Genomic DNA, 14,272 nt, shown 5'->3' on the forward strand with positions numbered 1-14,272 from the left:
CATCGCATGTGCACCAATCTGTTGCAAGTGCAGCATTTCTCAGATGACGTGTGCACTCCTCCTCACCCAAGTCCTGTTTTTTTTTTTCTCTCACTCCTTTTCACTTATGTTACACTTTCCTGTTTTTATTTTGTTCTAACATATGCAAGAAGTAGGGGCAGCAGCTACCAGAAGGCTGTTTTTTTTTTTAAACAAAAGGTGTTCTCACCATCTCCAAGCTCAATGTTTGGGGACACTTGTGACACGCCTTTGCCTGCTGCCATCAGCTGCGATACAACATGGGCCAGAGGACACACTGAACAGACCAGCTCCTCTGCATCTGCAGTGATCGAAAAGAAAACGACACTAAGTCAAAAAACAGTTCCAGCATGTATTCTCATAATCAAGGCCACTGGTAAAGAAACAATGACTTGTGTACAGTTGGAACAGAGAGCATGTTAGCAAATCACTTAGTGCCACATTGATTGTTGAGCCAGTTGGTGCGTCATGATACAAAAAAAGAAGACAGAGCATACTTCTTTTCCCACCCTGCTTCCCGCTCAATTACGCTACAAAAAGCATTTTGTAAACCCTTCATTGGAAGCAAAGTAAGCAAGTACAGAGAATGAAAGTAGGTCAGTTGTGCTCCTGACTGACATTCCATAGTTTATCTGCACTGGCAAGCATACCAGATTTACTCAAGTAATGAACCCATTCACATAATGAACCCACCCCCCACCTTGGTCCTTAAGAAAAAAAATCTATTTTTTAATGTATTTGTACATTTTATTGTGGTGTGATAGCCAGTGCCGTAGCTGATCGAAAAACCATTAAATCATGCCATTACACTCCACCTCATTATAACAAATATGCATATTATATGAAAATAAGTTTGTTATATCCGAAAATTTGCTATAAAGGTTTATTCCTACTACTGAATCTATTGCGAGACTACTTTTCATTTACTTGGCTACAACCAATTTTTCTTTATACCGAATTTCGTTATATCGAGGTTATGGCACACGCACCAAAATTTTAGCCGCTCCTCTTGCAGCAAAGTGCTGTTAAACGCAGAAGAAATCTCTTTGCTTATAATGCGACCCAAGCACAGCAGCACGAAAACAAAGCAAAAAACATAACGGAACCCACACAGTCACGCCGGCTGCGCGACGTGCACCCAAATGTGCGTGTGCCGCCATCCGACGCGCATTTTTGTTGTCGAGTTTGTTGTAGCGAACTTTGTTTTACACCTGCTGGGCAGGGCATGATCGGCCGATACACTATCTACAGTGCCAGTTTTAAACTAGTTCAAGCAGGCGCTGGAACATGGGAACCGAGCGAGTGGACGAAACTTCTGCTTTGAACCGTGTGTGTTCTTTACTGGAGAAAACAAGAAAAGCTTTGGGCTAGAAAAAAGAATCATTGCGCATTTTGCTGGCCGAAACAAGGACAGTTTCCCTTTGTTAAGAGCGAAGTTCTCAAATACAGGTTCCATGGACCTACCACCGAATACTAGAAGGCCAGCAGTGATTGGACAGCGAGTTCTTTAATGTGAAACTTTTTCTGTTATAACTCCCGTGACTTTTTTTTTCCCGCATATTGAACTTTCCCTTCAAGTCGGCGTCAACTTTTCTAAGGGAAAAAAAGAAGCATGGGTTCATTTTGCGAGTAAATACAATACTTTGAGAAAGCACATTTCACCTGAAGGCCAGTACAACGACAGTGCACTGATGCTACGAAAATTAAAGATCTTCATAGAGTTTAACAATTTATGACAAGTTCCAAATATTAATTGATTACTGGTGTTTTAAGGCATGACAAGAAAATAGCAGGGGCCTTGAGACATTCAGAATTAAAGGTGACCACAGCGCTAAAGGAACAATGAACAAGTGTCTGCATCACAACACCACCAAACTGCAGCCAGGCAAAATTAGGGTTTGTGATGATCTTGCATACAGAAACCGATTGCCAAAATGGTTACTGCAGCAGTAAAAATTCATCCCACATATCCAACTCACAGCAGTTTACTGTCATTGCATGGGAAGCCCAGCCCTTACCATATTTACTTGCGTAATGACAGACCTTTTTTTTTTTTTTTTTCAAAAGAGCGAAGGAAAGTTGGGGGGTGCGTTTATTACGCGGGGTAAACTTTATGAAAAATTCTTCGGTAGAAGACAAAAATGCGATAATGCAAAAAAAAAAAAGGGTAGCTTAGCCTTTTGCAATTTACATACGCATACACTGTTTGGAAACAGCTTCTATATTGCACTTTACTCATCTTTGATGGTTGATGGCGCTATCTTCTGAAGCTGTCCCCTGAAAGCGGGCCCCACCCCATAAAAACGCTTTGCGACTATCTTTTCTCCTAATTGTTTAACCCCAACTGTGGTATTTGCGTGTGATCTAGAGGGGCGCCCTGAAGCGTGCACTCATGGGGGAACGGGGAATGAAAGGACAGAGTGAAGGAAAAAGAAAGTAGGCTGTGGGGATCTGAGGCGCGCCTGCGACCATTTCGCGGGCATTCCGCCGCACGGCCACACCCTTTTGTTTTTCCTGCTCTGATAACGACGCGTGGCGATAGATGGTGCCACGTGCGGGCACGGCACGCGGTACGCGTGCGCCGAGGGAGCGCTCTTTTCTCCGTGGTCGGCGCCGGGTAAGCACGCGTTTTCCTTCGTCCACGTCCCCTTTGGGAATCGCCGGACTGTAGCCTGCCTGGGGTGGCCTTGGGCACCTCGGCAGGCGTGTTTACTTGAGCGCTAGCTTCGGTAGCGTACGCTAAGCCCACAGCGGTGCCTAGTGCTTGAAGTGGTCGTACCACAACGAGCCGCACTTGCCGTAGGCCTACGCGTACGAGGTTTGCCCTAACACTCGCGACCAGACCCATTGGCCATCGTGAGAGTGCGCAGCATAGTCGCGAGGGACCTTTTCCCGACCGGCGTGTCAAAGCTCGCCATTGCCAGCTGCGACATGCTCGCGGTTTTCCCCTTATTGTGAACGTCCGCATGCGGGTGCCTTTGCTACCCGCATCCCGGGAGCGGACGTTGTACTGTTGTTCGAGGTGCCGCCAGAGACAATAAAGTGTTGTGTATTTTTGCATTAGAACACTGTCTATTTGCCGCGCCGCGCTAAACGCCTTATTAGTTGAGCGCGCGCGGAGCGGTGCGCTACACGCGAGTAAATGGAGTAGCGGCCTTGTGGCTCGCTAAGCGTGAACCCGCGGTGATCGTCCGCTGCAGTTAGTAGCGGGGTCACCACAAGGCTAAAAAAAAAGGTGTGGGGGGGTTCACAGGAAGGGATCAACGTGGTCACTGGCAGTTTGGTGACCCTCGCTCACTGTGTGCTTATCAGCTGGGACGCTCGTAGCTGTGGCGCACACATAGGTCATGGAGCACAAACAACTCGGGGGAGGGGTTGCACACAGATAGAAACGTAATAGGTATGCAGCAACAGGGGAAGGGGGGAGGGAGCGATCCGAGGAGGTTGAGGGGGCTCTGCAAAGCAATAAAAAACGGAAGAGAGCCAACGGGTGAGGAGGCGCCAGGTGTCGGTTAGCAGGACTACAGCGGATGAATGTAGGGGATGAGTTTATTACAGATAGAAAAAAAAGCAATACTGCAGGGCATGCAACAATCAGTGAAGGAGGGGGAGGGAACCAGCCAAGAGGGTTAAAGGGGGTTGGCAAAGTAATAAAAAAACAAAAGAGAACCAACGAGTGAGGAGGCGCCAAGTGTTAGTTAGCGGGACTGCAGTGAATCAATGTAGGGGGTGCTTTATTACGTGGGGAAAGAAAAATCCAAATTTTCATGTCTGAAGTTGGAAGTGCAATTATTGTGCGAGTGCATTCATTGCGCGAGTAAATACGGTACTTCATACAGCTTATCCTTTTTTCCATAGGTTCACCCCACAAGCAAGCCACAAAGCAGAACGCATGATCCAGTGTCGATTGACCATAGGTAAATGCGGAGATCTACAGCGCACTTAACAGGAAAAAATGTCAGAATGCACAAGGCCATATGTATGATGAAATATCAACGTTCATTTGAGAAAGTGAAAATGAATGACCAGTACAGCAAGAGCATTGAACGTTGACACGCAATTCAGTGAGGTGTACTTATGCCCTCACTATATTCACAAGACAGACCCACACTTCATACAGGTTGTGTGCACTAAAGTACAATGACTGAACAATTACACGCAAGCTTGCATCAATAATTCGCCCAGCACCTCCGTGATATGAAACATGTAAAAACATAAACATTAAAAAAAAACATTTACTATTTATGAGCTGTTGCCGAGGCAGTCAACATGAACTATCAAAACAGGGTGTCACTTACCTCATCCCCTCCACAACACTTTCCTGGCTGCTGCATTTGCGGCACTGCCACAATATATAACGTGGTTGATGTCTCGGCCCGACGTGAAATTTTAGAGTAACAAAAGAAAGTGTCGACTATCATAATGTCAATGAAAGTTATCTGCTTGTGAAGACTGATTAATGGGTTCTATTATATTCCAATAAAATATTTATCTGCAGCATGCTTTTACTCACAGACAAATGACAAACAGGCAGTAAAGCATGCAAGCATGACGAGCCCTACAGTTGTCCATCAAAAGTGGTGCAAACAGACCTTCGTTGTTTTCTTCAAACTTCTCAAAGCCAGCTTTGATTTTGTCCAATGCCTGTGACACCACGAGTGTCTGCTGCAGCAGGGTCTCTACAAATGAGAACACGGACAAACATAATAAACTCAGACACACGGGCTAAAGGACATGAACAAGGGCATTAAAAAAATTGAGCAACTATGCAAAACTTCAACACAATGCCGTGCCTTCCTTTCTCCCTTTTCTCCTCCCATCAAATCATAAACTACATTTCAGTTAAAGCAGCAGAGTAATCTTATGCTTTGCTGTAAGTGTTCAGCTGTGTATTCAACCAGAAGGCCATTGGTGTTGCTGCTTTGGAATTGTGTGCTGGGCACGAGCACACAAACCATCAATGCGTCACATTTAAACACATGCACAATAAAGAATAAAAATGAATGGGCACCTCAAACTGAAAATTGTAATTACTGGTGGAATGCTGAACGTTCACACATAAAGATCAATAATAATGGAAATCAAGAGGTATTTTTATCTTTTTTTTTCCAAATGTGAATATGGCATGCACTAACGTTTAACAATTAACCGTCGCGGTGCTTTTTCTTTACTTACTGTTACAGTAGCTAAGAAACTTACAATGATAGTAGGTGCATGTAACCAAATAGCTTAAATGAAAATATAGACCTCCATGGCTGTCGAGCTGTTTCAACTGACATCTGTAGCAACAGTAGCTTCGTCGTAAAAAAATTGCATTTCTCTTGGAATGCGGCAACGCACTAACTACGAAAATCGTGGAAAAAATAACGCACATATGTTACACACACGGCTTTTTCAAGTATGATGCGCTGATAAAGATTCAGGAGCACTACAGCCCAAAGAACACAAAACAGACAGCACACTAATGATTACGAGCGCTGCAGCAGAATAATGTAATTAATAAGCCCAACTTGATACTTTACTGATAAAGGTGTCTGATAAGGGAAACAGAACCCCACCTTACAAACCATAAATAAGTGAGGTAGCTGATGTGTCAACACGGCATTATCCCATATACTTCACAGTAATAATCAGTACTGACCAGGTGTGCCCATGTAGCCTTGACGGCCAGGCCGGTCCATCTCTTCAAGCGAGGCACCCACAATGGCCTCCCCTTCCTGCACCACTCCCGCTGAAAGCAAGAAGTACAGAGCCAACGTGCTGAAATCTCTTGAAAGAGATAGTGGTTTGTGATGCTAAACAGACACTTAGGAGAAAGGCACGAAGTTCACACTAATAGGCATTTTGCCAAAACAATTTTTTCCTATATATCTTCTAGTAATAGGCTGATAAGTATAAGTGAAAGCGAAATTCAGAGTTTTAAGTTCACAAATATTGTGCCAACACTTCAGCAATGACACATCAATGTGACAACATGAATTTCAACATGAATTTTGATTTGGAGTAAGACAACTGCAGTTTAGTTTTCAGAAATTTTAGTGTGTATGCAATAAAGTCAGCTTTAAAAAAGAAAGAGAGTTATCGTGCCAGATTTCTGGCAGCTGAATATCCGTGACTAGCTTGTGTTGTGTAAAAAGACAAAATACAGTAAAACCTCATTAATTCGAAGTCACTGGGAGTGTGAAAATCTTTTAATCAAGTGGGTTTTCGAATTAATGAAACACAAAAAAAAGTAGAATGAAAAGAACATTAAATTATTGGAAGTATTTACAGGTAGTCGTTTGCTGTGCTGGCTAGTTCGCAGCTGCAAGGTTAAGTTTTCCCGCAAAACCTGGGCCCAATTTTGTCACAAACGCAGGTTAAATGCGTGCACCGCTGCTGCCGGCGAAACAAAGTTGTATGACCAACTAAAATGGGGGCCTGCGAAAAAGAAGTGCTTCTCTACAACAAAGTGATGACAGGCAGTTAGCATATCAGCTGCTCCTCACAACACCAGCGTGTCACGATGTGACCAGGTGCCCATTCTTTCTGGTAAAATAAAGAGTTTAATAATGGCCGGTGAGACAGAATTTGTTATGTGTTCTGGCTGAAAAACATTACTTAAGCTCTCGAACTGAGTTTTCGAAGTAGCCGTTACAGGCAGGAACTCGGCCAGCAGTGAAAGTGTGCAAATTGTTGAAGCAACCACCAATCGGAAGTTTGCATACATCGTGAAAGGCATCAAACTGGCCTTTGTTAAGTTGTTTATATTTGCAGAAAGAATCTGTAAATCATGACGCACTGACTTTGTGGGAGCATGCGACGTGCTGCCCGTGTGACGCCTCTTTGGTGCAGTAAAGCATGTCTTCTTTTTCGCAGGCCCACATTTAAATCCATTGCAAGATCACCTTTTTTAACACGATAGCATGAAAGAGCTCATTTCGCGGAAATTCCAGCATCGTGTCACAAACGTCTGCAATCCTCGTTTCACCAGCACGCCCCATTGTCCAAGGAAGAGTGCTTTTGTGTTGGGAAGATGACACCCGGCGACTGGCGATGCAGCGGGGGCGCTGCCACGTCTTCCCTACACCTGTACTGAAAGGAGAAATATGTGTGGAGGAAATAGAAATGACCTCGAGAGGGGACGGGACGCCCCGAAAGAGTTTGGACTGCATCTGGTTCGCAGTTGACGAGCAGCCAGCAAGAAGCGCGGTCGTCGGTGTCGCGAGTCTCGCGTAGGCGGCGAGCATGGAGTGACCCCTGCAACGTACCGAGGCGGCTGTAATACCGGGCACCCTCGTCGTCTACTAAGTTGGCGAAATCTTCAGCGACACCCCGTCAACTCCCCTACGTGTACCAAGAGCTGGCCTGGTCCGTATGGAACTTCTCATCGCGGCTTTTTTTTAAGTGCCATTTTATTATAGCCAGCATTTAATTAATTGTAGTTGTGTGTGCTGCGTCGCACTCAGCAATTCAGAAATGCGACCATGGTCATTTTCTTGTAAATTTTTTCTCTATCTCCTTCAATTTCCATAATGTTGTTCTTTTATTAATATGTATTCTATGTATTTGTTTTTTGTCTGTACCTCTTGTAGTGTTCTTTTAGAGTATAGTTTCTTTGTTGTTTTTTTCTCATCGCGAACTCTTGTTGTTTTCTCTTACGTTATTTTTGTAATCTCTTGCCAATTGCCCTTGTTTTAATTAAATGCTTATTAGTGTGTAATCAAATCTCTGTGTCTGCTCTACGAGTGCGTCGGTCAGGCTCATACATCACCACACGTGCAACCCTGCACGGGTCGACCGACTTGCTAATAAATTTGAGATGTGCCACTTCGAGGCCTTTCAGGCGTCACAGGCCGAAGCGTAAAGTGGAAGCCTGTGAGTCTGCCGTGTGCCGATGTTAGATCGACGGGGCCTCACCCGAAGCGTGTGACCCATCGGCATTGTTGATAGTGGGCGAAAAATCATCTTGTTATGTGTGACTGAAAAATCGAGAAGGATGCAAATAAAATGAATGCTAAAAACATCCTGGGCCAAGGCCAGGGCTGTTTGTGTGGCAAGCGGATGTTCTACCGCACGGCCTTGCATCTGCTTGTTATTACAGTGAAAAGAACTTCCTTTGCTTGGGAATGCAATGAAAGTACTAGTTTCCTGCTTTACAAACACAGGCTTCCTGTATACATGCTTTACAATGCAACATAAGATATTGCAGTAATAATGAGTGGTACAAGTGCCTATTGCCACTGGGCGTAAAAACATGTTATTATCATAATGGCAGTGATCCCACCAAGGTCTTCTGATTTAGAGGAATTTTTGGAGCAGCAAAATTTTTATTTTGGAGCACTTTGGAGCAGCAGAAGTTTCTATTTTGTAGCACATTGGAGCAGCAAAATTTTCATTTTGGAGCACTTTGGAGCATCAAAAATTTCCATTTTGGAGCAATCTGGTGCAGCTACCTTCACATCCTGGAGGAGAAGCAAGTTTCAATTACATTCAAGGGCATGAATAATTATTTAGGGGCTCTTGTCTCCTATGAAGAGCCAGAAATATTTCCATTTATTTCAAATCCCAGGAAACTAGTCATCTTAGGAGCACTTCCTATTTTAGTTGATGATGCAATAGTAATGGCATCATTATGTTGGCCATTCTGAAAAAGCTTGTTCAGTGATTATATTCATAGCAAATGAACAGAATACTGATTGAATAGAATTGTACTTCATGAATTAACATTCTATACACCTACGTGGTTATTGGTTATCAATACAAGGGCCGACCAATTTTTCCGACTCCGAAAATTCGGACTTGTTGGATATTTTGGACTTTATAAGTGTACCATCAGGGTTTCCATAGGGCTAATGCATTTTTTTGACAGATTTTTTGGACGAATTCGCCCCCTAAAGTTGAATTTTTTGGACTAAATCGCTTGTTTTGAGCCGTGCCACGAACCTGTATGGACGCGTCCATGTTGGATTCTCTGCCGGCTTGACTAAGCTTAGTGGCTTAATTTTAAAATGGCTTTCCTGCCTCCAAGATTGGAAAGCAAATGTCATATTTAAAGTTTCAAAGGCCGTGTCTGCTTTAGAAAACGCGGCACGGGACCATTTTCTCATCTTCGGTCATCCGTAGTGGTCAGCACTGTCGTCATCGCACCGTACAGGGGGGAGGCGGATCTGCGCAGTAGTGGAGTTAATGTGCCTGCCACGATGACATTAAGGAGTTCTAGAATAGTGCACCGCGAGCCCCTGCGGTGCGGCCACTGCCACTGCGCATGCGTCGTAACGCGAGTCGTCGTTCGCGGCCTGCCTGCAGAAAATCCGAAATAGCATGCGGCAATTGCGGCCCGCGAGGCCCGTGAAGTGTTGTGTGTGGCTTTAGTGCATTTGAGTTTGCGGTCGGGGTGAATGTCCCTAAACCTTTCCTTAGGGGGAGCAAACGCTGTTCTAGAACTCATAATGCGTCCGCTATTCCCGCAATGCCCGCAAACGTTATTCTAAAACTCTATATTTAAAAACTTCGCTTGTGCGGACGATGACAATTTCATGCGCAGAGCCCACAGACGAAAAAATTCTTCGCCAGGTTGTGCCGCAGCCATAGAGTGGTTCGAATGATGACGTCGATGATCACTCTCAGCTGTCGGCAGCGGAGATCGCCATCGCTGTGACGCTTTTGTCGAGCATTTACAGTGACAATGTCACCTTGCCGCAAATATGGGCGAACCAAATTGCTTCCAAGCGTAGTATGAGGCAAGGCAGAATCATGGACTTTTTAAGCCTGCCTGATGCCATAAAGTTCATATTTCTGACAAAAACGAATTTTTCTGACTTTTTTTCGGTCGGCGATTGTATATCATATTTACTCGCATCTCTCATAATCATATAGTGGTTTTGGGACGTTAAACCCCATATATCAATCAATTTACTCGCATAATGAACGGACTTTTTTTGGTCGGCGACTGTATAGCATATTTACTCGCTTAATGAACGCACTTTTTTTCTCGAAAAATTGGAACAAAATTGTGGGGTACGTTTATTGCTCAGGGTAAAGTTTATGAAAACTCTTTCGGGAGAAGAAAAAAATGTGGTAAAGAAAAAAAAGTTTGGTCACTTAGCCTTTTGCAATTTACATACCCGTACACTATTTGGAAACAGCTTCTTTGTTGCACTTTACTGATGTTTGGTGGTTGATGACACTGTCCTCTGCAAGCTGTCCCTGGGCCGCCACCAAAGGCCATAAAAACGCTTTGCGACTATCTTTTCTCACAATCGTTTAAATGGAACAGTGGTATCTGCTTGTGATCTCGAGGGGCGCCCAAAAGCGTGCCATGAACGGGAATGAAGGGACAAAGTGAATAAAAAAAAAAGTAGGCTAAAGAAGAGGGGGGTGGGGGTGGAATGGGTCTGCAGGAAGTGACCAATGTAGGTTAGTGAGGGTTAGCCCAACTTCGGTTGGCGTGGGCAGTTTGGCGACCTTTGCTGGCTGTGTGCTTATCAGCTGGGATGTCTCTACACTTGCACCACTCCAGAACCCAGCTGCAGCGCACAGATAAAACCGGGGTGGGGGGGGGGGGAGGAGGAAGGGATGGTTGGGCACAGATAAAAAGAAAAGCAAAAGGCACTCGGCAACAGATGAAGGAGGGCAGGGAGTGAGTCGAGGTGGTTGAGGTGGGTTGGCAACGTAATAAAAAAGAGAAGAGAGCCAACAGGTGAGGAGGCGCCAGGTGTCGGTTAGTGGGATTGCAGTGGATGAATGTAAGGGATGCGTTTATTACAGGTAGAAAAAAAAGCAATACCGCATGCAGCAACGGGCGAAGGGGGTGGGAAGCGAGTCGAGGTGGTTGAGGGGAGTCGGCAAAGTAATCAAAAACAAAAAAGATCCAACGGGTGAAGAGGCACCAGGTGTCGGTTGGCAGGACTGCAGTGGATGAATGTAGGGGGTGCGTTTATTACGCAGAGAAAAAAAACCCCAAATTTTGATGACTGAAGTTGGGGGTGCATTTATTATGCGAGTGCTTTTATTACGCAAGTAAATACAGTATATGGTAGACAAACGCTGCGACAGACACTACAGACACACACAGTTGCAAATGCATTTCCCTTAGACGACTCCAAGAATATAGAAAGGTTCTTTTTCTTTACAACTGATTATACTGCTAGGCTTAACATGACGTCATTTAGCTAGTCTGACAAAGCCAATCTCTTCCGGCACTCGTCTCTCTGTGCTGAAACTACACAACTTAACAAACTTCGTTTTACATTTGCAGCGATTTTTTATGTGGCTGGGGCATTCTGTCTATACTCTAAAATCCCCCTGTAGTATTCTAGAAGGCAGTGCACAAAGAAAAAAGAACCTCACAGGGGACCTTATGCATACGCCTAAGACGACTAGAACACGAGAGCCATTTTCTTTTTATTGCGAAAGCAATTACAAGGACATTCTCAACCGGTCTTTGTCATCGCCAGAGGCGTAAGTAAGTTTTTTTTTATTTTGGGGGAAAGACATTGCACCTTGAACTGAGGGGGGGGGGGGGGGGGGGGGCATGCAAATGGTAATGTTGAGCTGTACATAAGCCATGGCAAAAAAATTTCGGGAGGGAAGGGTACGTTCTTGATGTGGCCCCTCTCTTCTTCCCCCGCCTTTGTGTTTTGTGTAATATCACAATCGATAACATCCCCCCACGCATTGTGTGTTTTACAAGCAGGCAAAAGCGCGCAAGCAGGTGTGACGAACGCAGCTCGAGCGGAGATAAAAGGCTGCAGTTTCTCCGCAAGGGCAAAGCCATGTATTGCAATAGTAATGACTTCGAATGTAACGCTGAGAACAGCAAGCAGATGGAAATGTGCAGCGTGCTGCTCACACACAAATCACGCACAAAAACAACATACACAGGACAAGAGCGAACTAACAACGTTTATCGCTCGACACTTAACACGCTGTTTGAACAAAAACGATGCACGAAACGTAGTCACAAATACAGAAGAGTACAAACTAACAAGTATCCCAGTTATACTTCGCTGTGTATGAAAAGCGCGCTCTTTTTACAAACGGGGCCTGTGCAGCCAGTGAAGTGACCTTTGTGTTGGGCCTGGAAACTAACAAACTAACGCAATCATTCTGGTGAAAGCGAAAGGCACACGATTCTCGCCACCAAAGGATAAGGGCGCATGCACAAGCATCACCACCGCCCCCCCCCCCCCCAGTCACGGGGCAAAGTACGCGTGGGAGATAAGCGCGTGTCGGCGCATTACGACTGCGTCATGATGAGGTGAGCGCAAAGCATGGGCAGCTTTATTTTTTATTTCTTGAGCTTTCATATGTATAGATACATATACATAACCGGTGAAAAACGGCAGCGGCGGCGACGGCAAAAAACCAGCCAAGACTGTCGATATAATTGCTATTGCAATAAAAGAGCTGACCTACCTTCTTCGCGCGGAGTGCAGATGTGATAGCATCACCCCGTGTGCCAGGCCTGCCATTGATTGTTACTAAAGCAAAGAGGAACACGCCTCCCATCTTCAAAAAGCGGGAAAGGACTTGGAACGCAATGCGGGGAAGGGGGGGGAAGGGGATTGGTATGAACTTTGGGTGTGATCCCTGGCACTCGTGCTAATTCGGCAGGCATTAAAGACGGCTGTTACACCCTTCTATCTTGTATTCTCAATGCAAACAGACCATTGGTATAGCACTCATTGCTAAGAACCTAAGTGAAACTAACAAATAGTATCTTTTGGACACAACGTCGCGTAACTCAGATGAATGCTGGCTAAAAGGACTATGACCGCTCAAATTGCCAAAGCTGTTTTTGCACTGTCAATTATTTAAAGGCGAAGCATATGTTATAGTAGCACAGAAAGTTTACAAGCATGTCTCATTAGTAGAGACCGGATTATAGGCAAATGCCTATTTTGTTGCTTGCGTTCCTATCGTGTCATTTTGATATATGAGGATGAATTAGAAGTTAAGAAGGGCTTTAATGGTGTTTTTATAGTGTCTGTAAATGCCTATTTTAAGTGTTCGTGCCTAAATCCCTATAAGTGCCTATAAATTCCCATTTTCCAAATAAGCACCTATATGAGCGCTATTCAAGCCCAAATTTTGTTTTCGAGCGTAGTGTGAAACTGTTATTGATGTAAAAAAAGCAACATTGATATTTCCAAACACTATAAGGTTCAACGAAGAGAAAGCTGACATGCTGCGAGTGATATGAGGAGGAGCATGAGGAGTGTAAAAGACGCTATTTTTGCAGCCCTAAATGGAAGAACGTCTCAGCGTCTGCAGGGGAAGGAAAAGAGAGAATTAAAGATGGAGTAAGAAAATAAAAGTGAAGTCTATGGCCAAGGACATGGCGATGGCCTTCTACAGATAGCTGTCCAGTGCCCTAAAGGAATTGGAAAACCGCCTTGAAAACCTGGGTGTTGCGGTGGGAAAGGAAGAGCAGGTTTTTCTGGGCAGACGCAGGTGGCTGGAGAACGAATGAAAAACCATGGAGGACCACTCATGGAATGCCCTTGTTGATTCAGTGGTAGCGAAGGTTGCCAAACCGTTATACTTTATACAGAGAAGCCTGAGACAGGTGCCAGCATGTTTACAATCAATGGTGTATTTAGCATACATTCACCGTATGCTTGAATACGCTTGTTCCATATGAGATCCCTTGTCAATGATTTTAAGTGACAAACATAAAAAAATACAGAACGCTTCAAGGTTTGTCCTAAGCCATTACTCAAAAATGATAGCTGCAACAATATGAAAAATGAACTAGGATGGGAATTACTATGATCACGTCGAATTAAACTACGGTTAAAGCTCCTATGTCCATTTAGAAGTGTAGCAGTTTGGGCTAGTTGGTATATGACGATAGTTATAGCACGTAAACAGAACGACAACGAAAAGACAAGGAGGATACGAGCGCTAACTTCCAACTGAGTTTATTGCGCAGAGTGCGAAAACATATAGAGGAGACAGTAAATCATGTGGCACAAAGAGCAATGCATGAGTAAGAGAAAAAACAAAAGCACTGAAAAAGGCAAAGAAAAGTCTATAGGAAAACAAAACGTAAAAATAAAAGTAATAACTCTACTTCCGCACACCAAAACCTTCGAGGAACCTTAGTTCCTTCTCGGACAGAGACGGGCTTGCTAATGCATAACACCTGTTCAAGTGCCATCTGCGCGGCCTCGATGATAACTCGGGTGCGCTCATCCTCGTGCTTATACAGCGTCACTCTGTCCTTGAAAAGGGTACACAGTTGCACTCAGTGCAGTGCTGAGTAAGA

General features: G+C 44.5%; 1 protein-coding gene across 1 annotated transcript in view; it reads right to left on the reverse strand.

Moving 5' to 3' along the window:
- The window catches only part of LOC142785365 (huntingtin-interacting protein 1-like), a 123,068-nt gene that overhangs the window by 33,999 nt on the left and 74,797 nt on the right, over nt 1-14,272 (reverse strand). The window contains exons 19-21 of the mRNA XM_075883840.1: nt 5,660-5,749; nt 4,611-4,697; nt 209-319 (exon numbers count right to left, since the gene is read on the reverse strand). Of these exons, the coding sequence (XP_075739955.1) occupies nt 209-319; nt 4,611-4,697; nt 5,660-5,749 (288 nt within the window). The remainder of the gene's footprint in view (nt 1-208; nt 320-4,610; nt 4,698-5,659; nt 5,750-14,272) is intronic.

Source organism: Rhipicephalus microplus, unplaced genomic scaffold (genome assembly GCF_043290135.1).
Source record: "Rhipicephalus microplus isolate Deutch F79 unplaced genomic scaffold, USDA_Rmic scaffold_21, whole genome shotgun sequence".
Classification (NCBI taxonomy): domain Eukaryota; kingdom Metazoa; phylum Arthropoda; class Arachnida; order Ixodida; family Ixodidae; genus Rhipicephalus; species Rhipicephalus microplus.